The sequence below is a fragment of the Falco biarmicus genome, chromosome W (genome assembly GCF_023638135.1).
Source record: "Falco biarmicus isolate bFalBia1 chromosome W, bFalBia1.pri, whole genome shotgun sequence".
In the NCBI taxonomy this organism is placed as follows: Eukaryota; Metazoa; Chordata; class Aves; order Falconiformes; family Falconidae; genus Falco; species Falco biarmicus.
Window position 1 is genome coordinate 5,338,885 of NC_079310.1, and position 20,067 is coordinate 5,358,951.

A 20,067-nucleotide genomic window follows, 5' to 3' on the forward strand; every position below is an offset into this window, starting at 1 on the left:
GAGCTTTATGTTGGCATAAAGTGCAAGAGGAAATGTACATCTATGCAGTAGAGAATGTTATAAATGTCTGTAATTGAAATAAAAACCCCCAAATCATTGTATCTTTCTTAAATGTAAACGTTACTCCTGAAATCATGCTGAAATAAATCCCCTTGTACCCTTCATTGTAGCCTACAAAAATGTCTTTCAACCCAGCTCTCACCTTGCTTTTGTTGCTAACAAAAGGTATTACGCTATGAGTTAGTTGCCTGCACAAGCATACTGCTGTTGGCTTGTGCTGTTGTGTTTAAATCAGTCAATAACATGCAGGTTAGTAATTTGTTTTTTAAAAAACAAAACGTGGGGAGGTCATTTGTGTGGCAGTTCATCAACTCGTTAAGTGTGTAGATATTTCTGTATGTGACTTCTAATTATGAAAACTTAATCTACCTAAAATAAAAAGAGAGTTAATAGGAAGTCTTAAGTAATCTTTCTAACAAGTCTGGTGTGTTATGATTCTTCGTGCATACTATTGCAAAGTCTTGAGAAACACCCACAGTGTAATGAAAAAATATCCTAGCTAGTGTCTGGATTAGCTACTTGCAAATTTATTACATCCTCTTAATGATAGTTTTATAGATAAGCACATCAAGCAGCAGAGTTCTCTCCTGCATTTAAAAGCAAGAAAACTGTAGCCTAGCTTTGAGGAGTAAGTTTGCCCTGAGGCAGGGTTATATTGCTTTTAGGAGATGTTTTGTCTCTGCAACATTTTAAACTCAGGACAGTTCCATTTGTCAGGGCGTAGCCTTTCCAGAATTGTTGCAGATTGGCCAAAAGAAAATGTTGGGACCATCTAAACCCCTTACTACATGATTCTGCTTCATTGCCCTGATCCTAACCCCTCTATTCACTACCTATATTTCTTTAAAGGTTTCACGAAGTCTTCAAAGTACTTGCTGAAAGTGATGAGGGGAAACTCCATGTCCTGAGAGTTGTATATGAGGTTTGGAAGAATCATCCGCAAGTAAGAGCATCAATGGCAGATATTTGTTGAAGTTGCCTCTCACAGAAAGTCATGTTAAAATATAAAGCATTACAATTTCCTTTGTTTACTTAAAAATACTGTCTATTTGTATTTAAATGAATTGAAGTTGTGTTTACTACTGTTAAGTGCCTTAAACTGGACATCAAATTTATTCTCTATCAGTGAGATTTTCATGTTAAAAGTTCAGCGTAGAAGACTTTCAGCCTTGTGCTATGGTCTGGTTTACGAGAGAGTAACTTAAAAAACAAACCAAAACAAACCCAAGCCAACCCAACCCTGTTTTTCTTCAAGATTTCAATACTAGAACAGTGTTCTTGTGCTTTTTGATTTTTAAGATGTAGATCTAGTAACACAGAAGTAGGCTGAAGAGAGAACCTGATTAGTAGGGTAAAAAGATAGAACCTGGTTATTTAGCACTTGTGTGGTTTTTCACTAGCAATCACGAGCCACAAAGACCAGGTTGGAATCAGTGTTATGTACAGGCAGAGCAAGGAAATCTGCTCTGAACCAATGTTCAGAACAGATTTGTCTGTGACACTACCATGCTTAAAATTAATTCCTGAGTCTGATGAAATAATGTGCTGAAAGAACTATGAAAAATACCTCAGTTTAGAACATGCAGTTTCTTCACAGCAGTTGTTGTTTCCCCGTGTTGATGTTGTTTTATAAATGGAGAACAGTAAGAAACTTGTATTCATTTTTTCTCTATTAGTTATTTGGATACTTTTCCCTGGTGTGTTTGTAATATATGATATTATGTCTGGAAGTGATTGCTGCCTCACTTGCATGAGCCAGACTTGCAAAAATAATCTCATTGAGTGCTGGAGAATCCTTGCATCTACTACTGGGCCTAAGGCCCATTTTCTAGGGTTACTAAAAGATTGCTTTTAATATTCTTAAAAGTCAGGTCCTGAAAGAGAGGTAAGATATTGTAAAATAGCTTCTTAAATAAAATGCTCAAAAAAAGCAGAGATTAAATATATATATAAGTTCCTATCTGAAATATCAACCTTTAAATTATGGATGGTCACAGCCTCAACTATTTTCTGGGGGCACAAAGGCTTTGATGTCATAAAGGGAAACTTTAACATGAAGATCGAATACTTTCACGAATTCCTATGTCTGTGTTACATGAAGGCTCAAACTGAATTATCTAGATGATGTCAGGAAGAATTTCTTAAGACAAATGCATATAGGAAGTAGTCTTGGAAATTGAGAAACGAGTCATGAGTTCTCTGTTTCATTCCATTAATTTAGTTTTCTACCTTAAATTGAGCTTTGTTACAATTTCTTATTATATTTGAGAATGGATGATTATGAGAATAAACACGTTGCAGGTTGAGTTTCTTGGGTATTGTGGTATGGAGTACATGAATAATTAAGATGGGCCCTTTCTTCTGAATGTCACAAAGCTGTTCTAATCAAAAGATTTTGTAGCTACCTGCTTGATTTTCCCACAAACCTCATCCAAGGTAGGGTCCTGTAGTAAATACTTATATACGGTGCTGGTTTCATTCTAAAATGAAGAGTTCCTGCAGGAAAGAGCACATGGTTGTGGTTGGGGACTGTCAAAGTCCAAGGAGAGTAGGCTAGCAGTTGCTGTTACCTTATGGTTATGTAACAGGAACATGTCTTCTGGTTGGATACTCCAATGTTGACTATTGGGACTTGCTTCTCTGATGCCTTGTTTCAAAATTCAGTTCTTGTATTTTTGCTCTTGGGAATAGCAGAAGTACTCACTTGAATGAAAAGTGAAGTCATCATATATGAAGAATAAAGATGACTTGTTAAAATGCGAATGCATACTTGGCATGATTGATACAGCTCCCCTAGTTTGAGCATTTTTAGGTTCAGCAAATGAGATGTCTAATTTAAGCAATACTAGCTTCCTAAAGTGTTTGAAATCACTCGTTAATTTGACTAATGTATTTGCAAAGTTGCATAAAACCAAACTTGACTCTAATAACTTTTCATACAACCCAGCACTAGATGTACCTTAGCCCACAGTAATTTCACAGATTCCATGTTGCAGCAGGTAAACTTGAACATTTCTTGTAGTAGGAATGACCATCTTGTCTTTCCCAAAATGTAGATGATTGCTGTTCTTGTGGATAAGATGATTCGAACACAGATTGTTGATTGCGCTGCAGTAGCAAACTGGATCTTCTCTTCAGAACTTGCACATGATTTTACTAGGTAACAAGTATGGAATTTCTGTCTTGAGTTGCTTTTTATCTGACTTTTTATTTTAAATTATTAGAATCCATTTTTTAAAAATTTAGAATAATTGTAGTGTTTCCTTTATTATTTTGCTTTAAACTCTACATAAAATTGTGTTGCTTCCCTAAAACACAAGCTTTAGGATTTTCCTCTGAGCTGCAGCGTACATTTCTATGTCCTGCAAAAAGCTATGCTAGCAAGATTCATGCAAGTAGCCTGTAAGTTTGCCAAAGTGGAAGGAGAAGCTCTAGGACCATTTCTGGACAAGAACCATCAACCCTGTTGTATAGCTGCTAGCCTGGTGGAGTCTTGGCTTGCACCTAGGGCATATAGGTGTGTTGTTTAGTCTGGAGAAAAGGAGGCTGAGGGGGGAACTTATTGCTCTCTACAACTACCTGAAAGGATGTTGTAGACAGAGTCTCTTCTCCCAGGTAACAAGTGATAGGACAGGAGGAAATGGACTCAAGTTGTGCCAGGGGAGGTTTAGATTAGACATTAGGAAAAATTGCTTTACTGAAATTGTTTACCAAGCATTGGAACAGGCTGCCCAGGGAAGTGGTGGAGTCACCATCCCTGGAGGTATTTAAAAGATGTGTAGATGTGTAGATGTGGTGCTTAGGGACATGGTTTAGTGGTGGACTTGGCGGTCCTGGGTTAGCGGTTGGACTTGATGATCTTAAAGGTCTTTTCCAACCTAAACGATTCTATGATTCTATGTATCCTGCATCACCCTCCGATATATTGTTTACTGAGAGTGGGAAAAATGCTCAGACCTGGCATTTTGATGCTAGTAGTGTTGCAGAATGATTCTGAAATAAAGTGCTGGTTTGGTAATTCAGTGCAAAGTACAGGTAAGAAGTGAGTGATATGCTTTCTTAATATTGAATGTTTGCTCGCTCCAGTAGATGTCCTAGGTAATGGCAATGAAATGTTGTAAATCTCCCCCAGATCAATGTTGTGCACTTTTCTATCTAACTTGCTCTGTAGCAATACAAAGTTGCCCTGTTTCTGATGATTTGAATAAGAAGAATTGAGAGTTATAGCAGATCTGCACATTTTCTGTCTTGGAGCAGTGTGCAATTTACTGTTTTGGGTTCTGCATCTTTCCTAGGTTCTACGTCTGGGAAATCTTACATTCCACTATTCGTAAAATGAACAAGCATGTACTGAAGATTCACAAAGAACTGGATGAAACTAAGGCAAGATTGGCAAGACAGCACAAAAGGGTAATTTGGATTTTGGGGTTTTTTTTATACATATATTTGACACTTAAGTAACCCACAGGCTGTCACATATCAGACTGACACACAATTGGTTCTTGGAGGGGCTGAATAAAGAGTCAGGAGGCATATCTACATGTGTTGCCATCTCTAGTACTAGGACACTAAAGTCAACACAATTTTTTGTATGTTTTTCTAAAGGCTTTTAGAGCTTGAGAATTCAGTGAAGTCTTTAAAGAAGTTCATGTGCATTTGCACCATTCAAGGTTTTTCTTGTAAGTTTTTGTTCCAATGTGAGCTTCTTTCACTCTGTCTTTTGAATCTTGGTTCCTGTTACATTATTGGGTAGCAATAGGAACAGTCAAATTCATACTCAAGTTTATTGTAGGTTGTTAGTTACTTTCAGATTTTACTAGTAAGTAGTCATTTAGGACCTCGTATCTTGTGTGGAGAAGTGCATGGAAACAGCCAGCTGTCATTGAGAAGAAGAGATACCTGTCGCTGTTCTTTTAACAGATGCTGCTGGATTCGGACAGTTGCATCTGCCTTTTGCTTCTCTTGAATTTTATTTTCAAATGTCCTTGTATGACCTAGACTACTATTTACAGTGAGATTTACAGATTTACAGTGACTATCAAATATTTTTAGACACATTGTGTGACTCAAGTCCTAAGCGATAGTAGAAACTTGTTATTCCTGGACAAGCAGCTGGGTTACTGGGATTTTGTACTGCACTGGGAAAAAGAAGGTGCTTTCTGTGCCTTCCTCATTTGAGTGTTTTGTGGCACCAAATACTTTCAGTGTCCCTAGCCAGCCACTCCAGTCTAATTAGTCCTTATTTTAGTTCACATTTGGCTATTTTGGGGCTTCAGGTCTAAGTAATAATGCTGTAAAGTACAGTGAGAGTGGCATCTCCTGTACCAACCCCAGAGGGCAGTACCCAAGACAGTTTGGCTGACTACAATATTTAATCCTGATATCAAATGAAGCCAATTTATAGAAATTATCTTAGTTTCATAGAAAGGAGAGTATTTCCTTTTTGATCTATGCTCTTCCAGTACCTGCACAAAACACTAGGCTACTTCTAAATTTTTGGCCTAGGTTAACATCAGAATTTGGTACAACATGGAACACATGCAGGATCGTGCAAAAATTGTCACCAGCACAAGTCATTTCCTATGAGCATTGTCACGAGGGAGGGAAGACACAGTCACTCAATATGAGTGATCAGCAGACTTTCTTTATTGTACCTTACAGTCACCTTTTATGCCTTGTTATAATTAGCTCATACATATTACAAAAGTTAAGCTCATTATTGGTTAGTTGCCTAAATACCAAGCCCGCCCCTAGTTTCTCTTCTGTAGTTATCTGTTCCCACCTGCAACATTCTTTTCCCACCGCGATCTTCCTGTTATTGTGTAACTTTTGCTTTACTTCAGATAAGCTGAGAGCGATGTGCATTTTTGTCCAGCCAGCTGGACTATGTCTATGTGACCCTTTTCAGCTAGCCAGTTATCCACAGAGCATCAGCTGAGAAATCGCTAGGACCTCATGGTTTGCTGATGTCAGTTCATCCCAACTCTTTCAGGTCTTCTCCTTGCTCATTCCCAGCAGCAGCCATGGTAGTTGCTTACCTCCTTAATCTATGTTCATCAGCAATTAACAAATGTTTGTGACTGTTGAAGAGCTTTTCATTGATTTCACTGTGAGTCAAAGAGATTGTCTGGTATCATTCAATGGATATGCCTATGGTTTTGTTTCTGTACTGTCTCCTAGCTGCAGCTCTTGAATATTGAGTGCTTTAATGGGCAGTGTTATGCCATAAGATAACTTTTATAAGTAAATGTATTGGGTCTGGCTGGAATAGAGGTAACTTTCCCCATAGCAGCCCTCATAGCACTGTGCTTTGTAGTTGTAGCTAGAAGGGTGTTGAGAGCACACTAATGTTTTGGCTACTGCTGAGCATCTACCAGGCCAGACATTTCATCAGAGAAAGTTATCAGGTCGGTCAAGTATGACTCCCCCTTGATGAATCCATGTTGACTACTCCTCATGACTGTCTTGTCTTTCATGCACCTGGAAGTTGTTCCCAGGATTAGCTGTTCCGTCACCTTCCCAGGGTGAGGCTGACCAGCCTGTAGTTCCCTGGGTCCTCCTTCTTACCCTTTTTGAAGAGAAAAGTAGCATTTGCTTTCCTCTACTCTTTATGCACTTCTCCCAATCACCATGATTTTTCAAAGGTTATTGAGAGTGGCCTCACAATGACATTTGCCTACTCCCTCAGAGCTCATGGGTGCATCCCATCAGGGCCCATGCACTTATGTACATCCTTTTTGCTTACGTATTCCCTAACCTGATCCTCTTCCACCAAGGGTATGTCTTCCTTGCTCCAGACTTTCCCCCTGGTCTCTGGGGTCTGGGATTCCTGAAGGCTGGTCTTGCTAGTACAGACTGAGGCTGTCTTGGTTTTGGCAAAGGCAACATTAAGTACCTCAGCCTTTTCCATGTCCTATGTCATCAGGTCCCCTGTCTCATTCAGCAGTGGGCCTGTATTTTCCCCAGTCTTCCTTTTGCCAGCTATGTACTTACAGAAGCCCTTTTTGTTGTCTTTGACATCCCTTGCCAGATTCAATTCCAGTTGGGAATTCCAGCTTTCCTAACCTCAGCCCTGCATGCTTGGACAATGTCTCCATATTCCTCCCAGGTTACCCATCCTTGCTTCCACCCTCTGCAGGCTTCCTTTTTGTGCTTGAGTTTGGCCAGGAGCTCCTTGCTCATCCAGGCAGGCCTCTTGGCATTTTTGCCCAACTTCCTGCTCGTTGGGATGAACTGCTCTTGAGCTTGGGGGAGGTAACCCTCCAATATTAACCATTTCTTGGGCCCCTCTTCCCTCCAGGGCCTTATCCCTTGGGACGCTTCCAAGCAGATCCCTGAAGAGGCCAGAGTCAGCTCTCCTCAAGTTCAGGGTTGTGAGCTTGCTTTTTACCCTCCTCCCAGGATCCTGAACTCCACCATCTTTTGGTCACCACAGTCAGGGCTGCCTTTGTCCTTCATATCCCCAACGAGCCCCTCCTTGTTGGTCAGTAGGAGGTCCAGCAGAGCACCTCTCCTCATTGGCTTCTCTATCACTGGGGTGAGGAAGTTTTATCAATGCACTCCAGGAACCTCCTAGATTGCTCATACCCTGCTGTGTTGTCCCTCCAGCAGATATCGTGGTGGTTGAAGTCCCCAGTGAGGACCAGGGCCTGCTAACATGAGGCTGCTCCTATCTGTCTGTAGAGGGCCTCATCCATTTGTTCTTCCTGGTCAGGTGCCCACTACAATGCCACCCTTACCCGTCTCCTCTTCAGGCCTTACCCATAAGCTTTCAGTCTGCTCATCAGCCCTCCCCAGGCAGGGCTCCATGCATTCCAGCTGTTCTCACATAAAGGGCAGCTTGCCCTCATGGAGAGTACCCAGACACAATCTTATTGAAAGTATTACTGCATGGACTTTTAAATCATAGAATGGTTTGGGCTGGAAGGGACCTTAAAGATCATCTAATTCCAACCCCATGCCATGGGCAGGGATGTGTTCCACTAGCCCAGGTTGCTCAAAGCCACATCCAACCTGGCCTTGAACACTTCCAGGGATGGGTCATCCACAACTTCTCTGGGCAGTCTGTGCCATTGCCTCACCGCCCTCACAGTAAAGAATTTCTTTCTAATATCTAATCTAAATCTATCCTCTTTCAGTTTAAAGCCATTCCCCCTTGTCCTATCACTACATGCCCTTGTAAAAAGTCTGTCCCCATCCTTCTTATAAGCCCCCTTTAGGTATTGAAAGGTTTCTGTAAGGTCTGCCCGGAGCCTTCTCTTCTCCAGGCTGAACAACCCCAACTGTCTCAGCCTTTCTTCATAGGAGAGGTGCTCCAGCACTCTGACCATCTTTGTGGCCCTCCTCTGGACCTGTTCCAACAGGTCCATGTCCTTCTTCTGTTGGAGGTCCCAGATCTGAATGCAGTACTCCAGGTGGGGTCTCACAAGAGCAGAGCAGAGGGGAAGAATCTCCTCCTTCAACCTACTGGCCACACTTCTTTTGATGCACCCCAGGATTCAGTTGGCTTTCTGGGCTGCAAGCACACATTGTCAGACCATGTTGAGCTTTTGGTCCACCAGCACCCTCAATTCCTTCTCCTTGGGGCTGCTCTCAATCCATTCTCTGCCCAGCCTGTATTGGTACTGGGGGATTACCCTAATCCACGTGCAGGACCTTGCACTTGGCCTTGTTGAACTTCATGAGATTCACTCAGGCCTACCTCTCGGCTGTCAGTGTCCCTCTGGACAGCATCCCTTCCCTCCAGTGCATCAACCACACCACTCAGCTTGGTGTCATTGGCAAACTTGCTGAGGGTGCGCTGAATCCCAGAATCCATGGTGCCAACAAAGATGTTGAACAGCACTGGTCCCAGTACCGACCTCTGAGGAATGCCACTCATCGCTGATCTCCTCTTGGACATTGAGCTGTTGACCACAGCTCTTTGCATGCAACCATCAAGCTAATTCCTTATCCACTGAGTGATCCATCCATCAAATCCATGTGTCTCCAGTTTAGAGACAAGGATGTTGTGTGGGACAGTGTCAAATGCTTTGCACAAGTCCAGGTAGATGACATCAATCTCTCTTCCCTCATCTGTCAGTGCTGTAACCCCATCATAGAAGGCCACCAAATTTGTCAGGCATGACTTGCCCTTAGTGAAGCCATGTTAGCTGTCACCAATCACCTCCTAATTTTCCATTGTGCCTTAGCATAGTTTCCAGGAGGATCTGCTCCATTAAGATAATGGCACCGAGGTGAGACTGACTGGCCTGTATTTTCCCATGTCTTCCTTTTTTCCCTTTTTAAAAATGGAGGTTATGTTTCCCCTTTTCCAGTCAATGGGAACTTCACTGGACTGCCATGACTTCTCAAACATGATGAATAGTGGCTTAGCCACTTCGTGTGCCACTTCCCTCAGGACCTGCAGATGCATCTCATCAGGTCCCACGGACTTGTGCACCTTCAGGACGAAGAGGGTCCCCCGTGGAGAGTCGGCCAAGTCACGACAATCACACCAATATGGCTACATGCCGTGCTCCCTTTATTAAACAGGTCATATTTATAACTTAAACCGACCGCTCACATGACTTTACACACAGGTGATTGGATAAAAGTCTCTGGCCACGCGGGCGTCCGTGTGGCTGATCGGTGAGCATGCTGCAGGCGCCTGATCAGAGTGTACCGATGAGAGTGTGTGGATTTCGCGGTTCCCAGGACTTGCTCTGCACCTGGCTTCTTGTTTGTGCACAGCTTGTTTTCTTTCTCCCACTGCTTGTTCCCAGGACAATTTAAAGTTGCTCTGCAGTTTCAACTAACAGGCCTGGGTTGTCCAACCTGGACAATGGTAACATATGTCCTCGGTCCTTTAAAAATTCCTCTACATATCCCCCTTTTTCTTTTTGGACAACCCATGTCTGTTTCACAGTAGATGTTAAACCTTTCTTCAAACAAGAAAATAAACAGCCAAAAATTCAAAACGTTACAACAGTGATTATAACAATGCGTATTCCTTCCATCAATAACGACTTGTTATCCCTGTTATCCCCAATCCTCTCAACCATTCATCGAAGGGATTATCATCAGCAAGAATATGCTTCATGTTTCCCTGCAGTTGTGACAACTCCTTGTGCATAGATATGGAATGATCGGAAAGGTTCATACAACACATCCCTTCAAAATCCTCACAACCGTGTCCATGTGCTAATAACAAAAAATCTATTGCAGCTCTATTTTGTAATGTAGCATAGCTAACACTATCTACATCAAGCAATAACAAACTTAAAATCTGTGATGTAAGATTAAATTGTTTCTCTCCTCAACATGCTAACCTTCGTATATTCTTAGCATGTAATGCTGCCATTTGGACTCAGACATGTACCATTCTGATTGGAAGTCAGATTCACTGCTTTAACATTCCAAAAACCATCAAAATTTGTTTCATTCACTTGCAGGGGAATACAAATTAAACAAGTTCTAAAGGGGTTGTCTGCCTGTTGCAGATTTAAACAAGTCTGTTATTCCCGTGATATTTGCCCATGTCACCCATATGTTTGTCCTAGGCAAGATGTCAATAATACTTTGGCCTATAGATAAAAAATTCATCAAGACCATAAACCAAGTCCACCACTCAAACATGTTTACTCCCATAATTTCCACATTTTTTTCTCTCTCTCTTTTTTTTTTTTTTTTTTTTTACATATTCCACCCAACAAATCTGTGCTTTCACAGATTCACAGATTCTGATGATGTATACTGTCTCCAATCAGTATGGTATTGCACTAGTCGTATGTTTTCTCTTGCTTCATGCCCGGTTACTAATCAAACGTACAGTACTTTGGCTTACAGTACCATTTTACCCCACATAGCATACACTGGCATAATACCCGTGGTTTACATCCCTTACAACATAGACAGTTTATTCCGTCTGCTCGCTCTGAGTCTTCTCTTCCGTCTTCTGATCTTGACATACAGGTCGCACAAACTTGCTAGGGACCCATATAGGTCCTTTATCTGTGGAGATACAAAAATAACCTCTACCGATAAATAACACCAGATTAGGTCCTTCCCATACGCCTGAAGCCATATTTTTATACAAAACATTCAAACCAGGAACTGTAGTTGTTTGGTTCCCTCACGCTGTTTGGTGATGTATAACAACAGGTGGTCCCTCTCTACCCTCCCTAAGGGAGAGATAGTTTAAGGTAAACAACACCTTAGTCAACCGTTTAGTTATGTCTATATCCTGCGATACTTTCTGTCTCTGAAGATAATCCTTCAGGGTACGGTTTGCCCTTTCAACAACTGCTTGCCCCGTTGGGGAGTGAGGAATCCCTTTAATGTGTTTAATTCCCCAAGTTGTCATAAACCTAGCGACTCGTTGACTACTATACGCTGGACCATTGTCTGTCTTAATTTCTACAGGTACTCCCACGACAGCAAAACAAGACATTAAGTGTCTCTCCACATGTAATGCCTTTTCACCGGTTTGTGCAGTGGCCCATATAAAGTGAGAATAGGTGTCAATTGTGACATGCACATACTTAAGCTTCCCAAAGTCAGGTACATGTGTTACGTCCATTTGCCAAACCTGAAGTGCCCTCAGACCTTTTGGGTTAGTGCCCACCCCTAAACCAGGTCCATGATGACTACATTGAGGACAGGAGCAAACAATGCCCTTTGCATCTGCTATGGGTATTTGATACTGTCGATGTAAAGACTTTGCATTTTGATGAAACATCTCATGGCTGTTACGAGCTTCTTCAAACTTATTTGTTGCCAGACAGCTGACTGCTTCATCAGCTCTAGCATTACCTTCGCCCAAACCAACGGTCCACTGATGACTTCTAATATGCATAATACAAAATTCATGTTTTCTCTCTCAAAGAATACTACGCAGTTGTATAAACATTTCACCAAGATGTTGGTTCCTTAGATGGTCTTGAACCTGATCTTCTCCTATAATGGGTGGTTCTTTATTCTCCCAGTCTCTGCCTTCTGCGACTTGGGTGGTGTGGTTGGAGCACTTGTCTGTGAAGTCAGAGGCAAAAAAGTCATTGAGTACTTCAGCCTTCTCCATGTCCTGGGTAACCAGGTGTCCCATTTCCTTCTGGAGAGGGCCCACATTTTCCCTAGTCTTCCTTTTATCACTGACGTACCTGCAGAAGTTTTTCTTGTTCTCCTTGACATCCCTGGCCAGATTTAATTCCATCAGGTCTTTCTTTCCTTATAGAAATGTAGATGATAGATGTCTTTGTATGTTCTTGCATATGGCTCCTTTGACCAGTTACCCTTAAAGGAGCAGACACACTCCTTCTACATACCCTTACAATGAAGTTGTCAAATCTGGGTCATACTTTATTCTGCACAGACCATCAGTGAAATGAGTATATTTCTACTGGAAATGTATCAAGGCTCTATTGTTACACAAGTTAATGGTAACATAAATGTATAAAAACATGGGAAATATTGTGGATCGGGGTTTATGCTTTAGACAGTAAGTAGTTTAGCTAGGGTGCATGTACATGAGATGGAATCACATAGTTTACTTCAATGTAGACAGTAATTATTAGCAAGTGGAAGAAGCTGTTCATGAGGGTAAGGGACAGTTATTCTTGGAGATACTGAAAATTTCACTGGACAAGGCTCTGAACAGCCTGATCTGATTTGACCTGTTTTGAGCAAGAGTCTCCATCAGTGGAAATATTCAAAACTGGATTGGACAATGCCCTGAGCAACCTGTTCTGGTTGACCCTGCTTGAATGGGGGTGGTAGTGATGGACTAGATGATCTCAAGAGATTTATTCCAACCTCTGTGATTCTGTGATACCATGTGATTCTGAGCAGCATGTTGGGCCAGAGACCACTAGACATCCCTTCCAACCTACATTATTCCATGATCATTTAGCTCCACCCATGACTCCTTCAACAACCTCCATCCAATGCTGTTTTGTTCTTAAGAAGACGGACTAAAAGGTCCTCTGTGAGTCATCTCTCTTAATCCTCAATTGCTCCAGGCTGTGCTGACAGAACAGAGGTCTCGGGCACAAGCAGCCGCTACAGAATCTCACCTGGTTGTTCAGGTGGACTGAGAGTCTTTTTCTGATGCTTTGCACCTGACAAAGCCAAAGATAAAGCACTGTATGATCATGCTTCTCTGCTGGCCAGAGGTTTCATCACCATCTTGAAGCTTGTCACTGTGTTATTCTCCAGCTTCAAGGATAGAGACACTGAGCTTGTCATTGAGTAGTATCATCAGTAAGAGCCACTATGAAATGCGTTACTGCCCAAGGTGTTATGCTCCTTTTTAGTACCTGACTTTCCTGGCATCATCACCTTGGCACTAGGAAATGAGACCCCGGAGCTCTCCATATTCCTTGTCAGATTCTCTGTTGGGATAAGGCTGCAGCAAAACCCTTTCTGTCCCTGGCATGCACGCATCCATGTTGGGCTACTGGAGTCTAAGCCTTCTACTCTGTGATTAGAGGGCTGGTGCCCTCTGCCATTTCACAGCATTAGCTTGAGCAACCTTTCTCACTTGCATGAATCTTATTGGTCTTTCTGGGACTGATTGTCCCTGGAGTTTTTGAGGAGGGCCACCAGCTTGTGCTTACATCTTCATGTGGTTGCAGAGGCTTGCCACAGTCTAGTGGATGTTTTCCATTATCTAAGCACATCACAGGGCTCCTTGCCTATCAGTAGGCCTTGCTGGAGCCAACCTTGGTGGCATGACAACTGTCTTTTGTTGCCCTTAGGTGAAGCATCTGGTCTCAAGCATAGCAGGACAGGCCCTACAAAGGGAAGTAGGCAGCTGTTTAGCACTCACAGAGGACATTCAAAAAACAGCATTAAACAATGCATTAAAAAATCTGGAGGAGAAAATATTAAAGCACTTGACTGGAAAGATTTCTGGAGTTTATTCACTGTGGGAAATATTTTAGGCATTAAATCCTTTTGGTTTATATCTATAATTTTTATGCATCTTGCTTTCCTCCTTGTTTGTTTCTCTGGAAGTTAATAGACCCAAGAACTAACAGCACCTTACACAAACACTGGACAACTGAAAAATATTTGGGCTGCTCTCCATATGCCAGCTTTCGCTAATTCTATTCAACTGCTCCTGTGCTGTTGGTGCTGGCTGGGCTCCAGTAACCAGAGGGTAAATGTCTCCCTGGTATGATTCTGACTGAAAACAAATAGGAAATCCAGAGTAACATCAGACACTAGTTATGGTTAGGTTTAGCACCATGCTTAGGAGCATAGCAGAGGAAGTAATTTATTTATTTTTTTTGAGATGTGCACCACAGAGGTTTACCAGCACTGACACAAAATTTTCTCACCTGCCCTGAGCTTCCCTCTTCCCGATCTAAATCATTGCTTGGAAGAAGAGAATTTTGAAGGTCTGTTTTAATTCATTTCAGTAAGGCTTTTACACATCCAGACAACATAGTGGGGGATGGTTAACATGGCCCTTGTTAACATAATGGATACAAAGGATTGGCACAAGCCACAAATCATCAGCCAGTCTGAGATTAATTGGTTTAAGGAATAATGTTTGAGGATCACAGTCTGCTTACTTCTTGCCATAACTCTTCCAGTGGGCAACACAGCCCCTCCAAGACTGTACACCTCCTGCAGAACAGAGGACCTTCTCTCCTGTTATCAGAGAGAGGACCCAGGCACTCCCTGCAGCTTGGGACTTGGAGAGGTGCTTTTACCATCCAAAGCTTTGTCTGTGTTGAAGCCTCTGCCTTGGTAAGGGCAGCTGCTCCAATAACTGCTGGGGAATCTGCCCTGTGGCATGTTACCACCATACCTGAGACTGTTATGCTGGTACAAATTCAGCTGAAGCACCCTTCTGCACAAACTGCTGCACCTGTTGGCTGTCTGTGAGCTTGCTTCTAGGCCTGGCTCATATTGGCCTCTCCCAAGCACCAGCTAAAAGGGTGCTTTACCCTCTCTAATCAAGGGACAGCTGCAACAGAGGCTCCATGCACCTTGGAGCCTTTTATAGGACTTTCCTTGTGTAGGACTTTTCCTTATCCAATTACTAGATAGCAGATCTGATATAATGTACTCTTTTTTTAAAAAAGGGGAACTAGCATGGTATTTTTATTGTTATGAAGTTGGGTGCCTTTCTGGCCCTTTTTAATTGGAGAGCATTCACTTCGGTTTCATATGTAATCTTCCCACTTGAACACCTTGAGCTCCAGTCCCTTTCCTCCATCTGTGCTAACCCACCAGATCCATTTGAGTTCTGGCACAAAAGATATTTGGTTTTGGCAGTCCTGTGACATCAGTAAAGTTCTTGAATGAAATCTGAGTCCTGGAAAAGTGTTTAGACAAGTTTTTTAAAAGGTCTGTCACAGATATGTTACTGAGCTGCTAATTGTTGATAATAGTCAGCCTACTGTCTTTCTGTGGCTCCACTAGAAAATGATCTTGCAAGTCTTTAAACCTGTGTGGTGGGTTGACCCCAGCTAGCAGCCAAGCACCACAGAGCTGCTCACTCACTTTCCCCTGTAGTGAGATGAGGGAGAGAATAGGAAGAGCAAAAGCAAGAAAAACTGTGTTGAGATAAAGACAATTTAATAAGTGAAGGAAAGAGGGAAAAAACAAGTGATACAAAGGCAGTCACCCACCACCTCCCACCAGCAGACCAATGCCTAGGCACTCTCCAAGCAATGGCTACCTTGGAGGACCAAACCTCCGTTTTTTTATTGCTGAGCATGACGTTCTATGGCATGGAATATCCCTTTGGTCAGTTTGGGTTAGCTGTCTCAGCTGTGTCCCCTCCCAGCCTCTTGCCCACCCCCAGCCTAGTCACTGGAGGGGTAAAGTGGGAAATAGAAAAGGCCTTGATGCTGTGCAAGCACTGTTCGGCAATAGCTAAAACAGTGTATTGTAGTGGGTTGACCTTGGGTGGCAGCCAGATGCCCACCCACCCACTCTTACTCCCCCTCCTCAACAGGACAGGAGGATAAAAGAGATGGAAAATTTCATGGGTCAAAGTAAAGACAGGGAGATCACTTACCAATTACCATTATGGGCAGAACAGACTTGACTTGGGGAAAATTAAGTTTATTGCCAATTAAAATAGATTTGGGATAGTGAGAAACAAAGACAAAATTACCGCAACACCTTCTCCCCAACATTTATCAGTGAAGGCTCAACTTCACTCTGTCCCAACTCTTCTACGCCTTCTCCCCTGCAGCATCACAGGAGGGATGGGGAATGAGAGGTTGTGGTTAGTTCATAAGTTCCTCTCTGCTGCACCTTCCTCCTCACACTTTTCCTCTACTCCAGCATGGGTCCTCTCCATAGGCTGCAGTCCTTCAGGGAGTATCCACCTCCTCCACCATGATCTCTCCACAAGCTGCAGGGGAATCTCTGCTCCAGTGCCTGGAATGCACCCTCTCCTTCTCTGACCTTGGTGTCTGCAGAGTTGTTTCTCATAGTTTTTTTTCCCCTCAGTTCTCTCTGCTATGTAGTATTTTGCCCTTTCTTAAATATGTTTCACAGAGGTGCCACCAGCTTCTCTGATGGGCTCAGCACTGTCCAGTGGTGGGTCTGTTTTGGAGCTGGCTGGAACCAGCTGTGTCCGTCACAGGGCAGCTCCAGTCTCTTCTTACAGAGACCACCCCTGCAACTCCCCCACTGCCAAAACCTTGCCATATAAACCAAATACAGTTTTTAACATTGTTTTAGTCACAAATCTAAAACACAGTACCATATAGGCTGCTATGAAGAAAATTAACTCCACCTGAGCCAGACCCAGTACAACCTGCCATGGTTCTTCTGTTTGGTTTTGTTTGTTTGTTTGTTTTCAGGCCTTTTCCATCCTGGCATTGTCTCAAGTTGATTCAGCTTAAGCTTCTCATTCTCCTTCCTTCCCAATTTCCTTCTTGAATTGTATTTATAAAGTAAGCAACCCTCAACATATAGCACTTGAAAGGCTACAGAGCAGCTTCAGTTGTGCTGCAGACTGTGTTTAGTTATTCAAGAGGCCTGTTTATCACTCCAGTGGATACTAGCAGAATCCACAAGTAGTCACATCTTCAGTTAGTTGTGTTTTGTTTTTACTTAACAGCGAGAAAGTGATGAACATGATGACAACAATGACCAAAGTAGTGATAGGGAAGATGGACCTCTAGAAGAGCAAATAGAACGCTTGCAGGAGAGAGTAGAATCAGCACAGAGTGAACAGAAGAATCTTTTCCTTGTTATATTCCAGGTAATGATGGGTGATGTCTTTGCAGCATCATTTGTATTTTAATAATTTTCTTGGGGTGAGTACATGGGAAGGAGTAGATGGGCTTATTCTTATCCAGAATCAAAGAACTGCCTAACTCCCCTAAACAAGAATTGTTTCAGCATCAAGAACTTGAGAAAACAAGTTCTTTTGATAGCATGCAATTTCCTAAACAAAAAAAAGGTATTTTGAATGTAAGTAGTTACTCTACTTAGTGTCTCCTAAATGAAGTATTAATTCTGATATTGCCATTCAAAGCTTCTGTCTGTCAAATGTCCCATGGATTATCTTATCTGAGTCTAGTAACCTATTTTCATCTGAAAAGATTTGCTGAACCAACATTCTATTTGTGTTCTACAGCGTTTCATTATGTTGTTAACTGAACACTTAGTGCGCTGTGAAACTGGTGGGATTGATGTATTTACGCCTTGGTACAAAAGCTGTATAGAGAGGTTGCAGCAAATCTTCCTACAGGTAAGTTTCACTTGGTTTGGAAGGCTTTGGGCAGCTGCTGGAAAGAAAAGCTTACATGATTTGAGAGCTGAGCTTGGTTACTTATTTTTACCAGCTCCGTTAGAACAGACATAGCTGGCATCACCAGTCTTTTTTGGGAACTAGTGTGAGTTTTGACTGTGTCTGTCTCTGGTTTTGACCCCATCTTTGCTACAGACTTGCTAAATGACTGAATGGTGAGCTCCTTGATTTGTTTCTTGCACTGTGAATATAGTGCAAAACAATATTGAGATGTGGTTGTAAATGTAGATTAGTTTTTCTTACCGCATATTATAGTAAGGGTAGAGTCTTGAGAGAACAAGTATACCAAAATAAGTGCCTAACAAGTGGATGAAAATGTTTTAAATTTATGTATCTGATTATAATGAATGCCTATTTAAAAATATAATTTGGAACTCTTGGCAACAGCCAGAGTAGTAGAAAATTATTTGTGTTTACGTGAACATAAATTGTGTTAGAGGATGGGAAGTTGCATGGGATTAATGGCATAATTCCCCCTATGAGTTAGTCTCTACCCTTATCATAAAAATGACTTAATGCTAAAGCAAACATCCTAGCATATCTGTACAGTTGCCTTTACACACTGTTCAGAATCAGGATTAGAACTGAGTAGCTACAGGGAACCCAGTACTTCTCAAAACAGGATTTCAACATACGCTCCATTCTTGCAGTCAACGGTGATTAATGTGTTGTGGAAATTAGATGTGCTTGTTAGTTCTGTGAAAACATTTGATCTGTGATACAATATGTCTTGACTCTTCTGCCTGTTCTTGTGTTTGAAGAGGAATGAAAACAACAAAGGTTTATCTTTTTATCTGCAGCATCACCAGATAATTCAGCAGTACATGGTGACCCTGGAGAACCTCCTGTTTACAGCTGAACTGGACCATCACATACTGGCTGTATTTCAGCAATTTTGTGCTCTGCAAGCCTGAGTATTTTCATGTGTTATCTGCAATATTTAAAACCATTTTTCTTTAATGAGAGAAGCTCACCATGAGGAAAGAGGAAACTCTTTAATTCAGAACAGCTTTTGTGTTCCTATATAAAGCAATACAGTACTCTATTAGTAACTGGTTTAGCATCATAAGTCTTATTAGCTATGACTGATAGAGGATTGATGTGGAATAATGTATGTACTCTTTTAAATTGTCCTTTAATTTGGTTTGAAACTTAACTTTATGATAGTATTTTTGCTTCTTCCCTCTGTCATTTATATGACAATAACAAACAGGTAAAAAAATTACAGAATTGGTTACCTATAACTGTTAAAGTAAATAAATTGCAGAAATGTGAAACAGAATTTCTGGATGTGGCAGAAACACACCTCTTCAGTGAGCAGTTTGATAAGATCTTGGTGGTATGATACAAGAAAAATTACTTAAGTCTGGGTATGTGAAACACTGAGCTTTCAAAATAGTCTAGGGCATGTGGATTTGTCTATTAAACTGACTAGATTATGACAGTTTGAAAGAAATGGTTGACAAACAATTGAAATATGCTTTTTAAATGTATTGTCTGGTGTATTATTACAGTAGCTGCAAACAGCCAGTAGAGAAATTTCATGAAAAATTTTTGAAGGAGACTGATTCTTTTCTTAGTGTGTCTGAAAAAACAAGAATAACCCCAACACTGTTCCCAGCTGGTAAATAATTGAGACCAATCAGAAGCAATCTGTCCTGAATGGGTGTCACATCCCACCAAGAAGGAGGGAGGAGTGACTCAGATTTGATGATTCTCTTGGTTGGAATAGGGTATACACAATACCAGAGGTCCGTAGGTAAACAAAGATTTTTATTCCATAGTCAGTCTCACTGGTAAATAATTGGGTAGCAGAAATGTTTATCGCTTGCCATGTGTATAAAGTTTTATGCCTTGCATTACTTACTAGAAAAAGGTAAAATAAGGTGAGGGGATGGGAGGGAGAAAAAAAGAGAAAAAGAGGTATCACCAGTCCTGGATCCAGCATCAGGCCTGCTGATGGGGGGTGTTTCTTGTAGGAGTGCTCATCCAGAAGTCCCTTCTTTTATTCTTATTCCCCTCCTAAAATGGCACTTGCCTTCCTCTTTTATTCTTATCCTTCAGCGTGGACTGCCTCTTATTAAAATCAGCCTAGCTTGCCATGTCAATTAGCATGCATGCTCCTTACAGGCATGGGGGGAGGCAAGTCTTTTTGGTCTTGAATTGAGCCGGTGGTCATGATGTCCCCCTGCCGCATTTACCTTTCCCCCAGTTACTGCAGATTCCTGCTGACTCCACTGCTT

At 41.8% G+C, this 20,067-nt stretch overlaps 1 protein-coding gene across 1 annotated transcript in view; it reads left to right on the top strand.

Annotated features, from left to right (window-relative positions):
* LOC130142156 (nuclear cap-binding protein subunit 1-like) overlaps positions 1–18,782 on the top strand; it is a 63,917-nt gene extending 45,135 nt beyond the window's left edge. The window contains exons 18-23 of the mRNA XM_056323639.1: positions 910–1,003; positions 3,117–3,220; positions 4,356–4,470; positions 17,129–17,272; positions 17,651–17,764; positions 18,625–18,782. Of these exons, the coding sequence (XP_056179614.1) occupies positions 910–1,003; positions 3,117–3,220; positions 4,356–4,470; positions 17,129–17,272; positions 17,651–17,764; positions 18,625–18,738 (685 nt within the window). The 3' untranslated portion in view covers positions 18,739–18,782. The remainder of the gene's footprint in view (positions 1–909; positions 1,004–3,116; positions 3,221–4,355; positions 4,471–17,128; positions 17,273–17,650; positions 17,765–18,624) is intronic.
* The last annotated feature ends 1,285 nt before the right edge of the window (positions 18,783–20,067 follow it).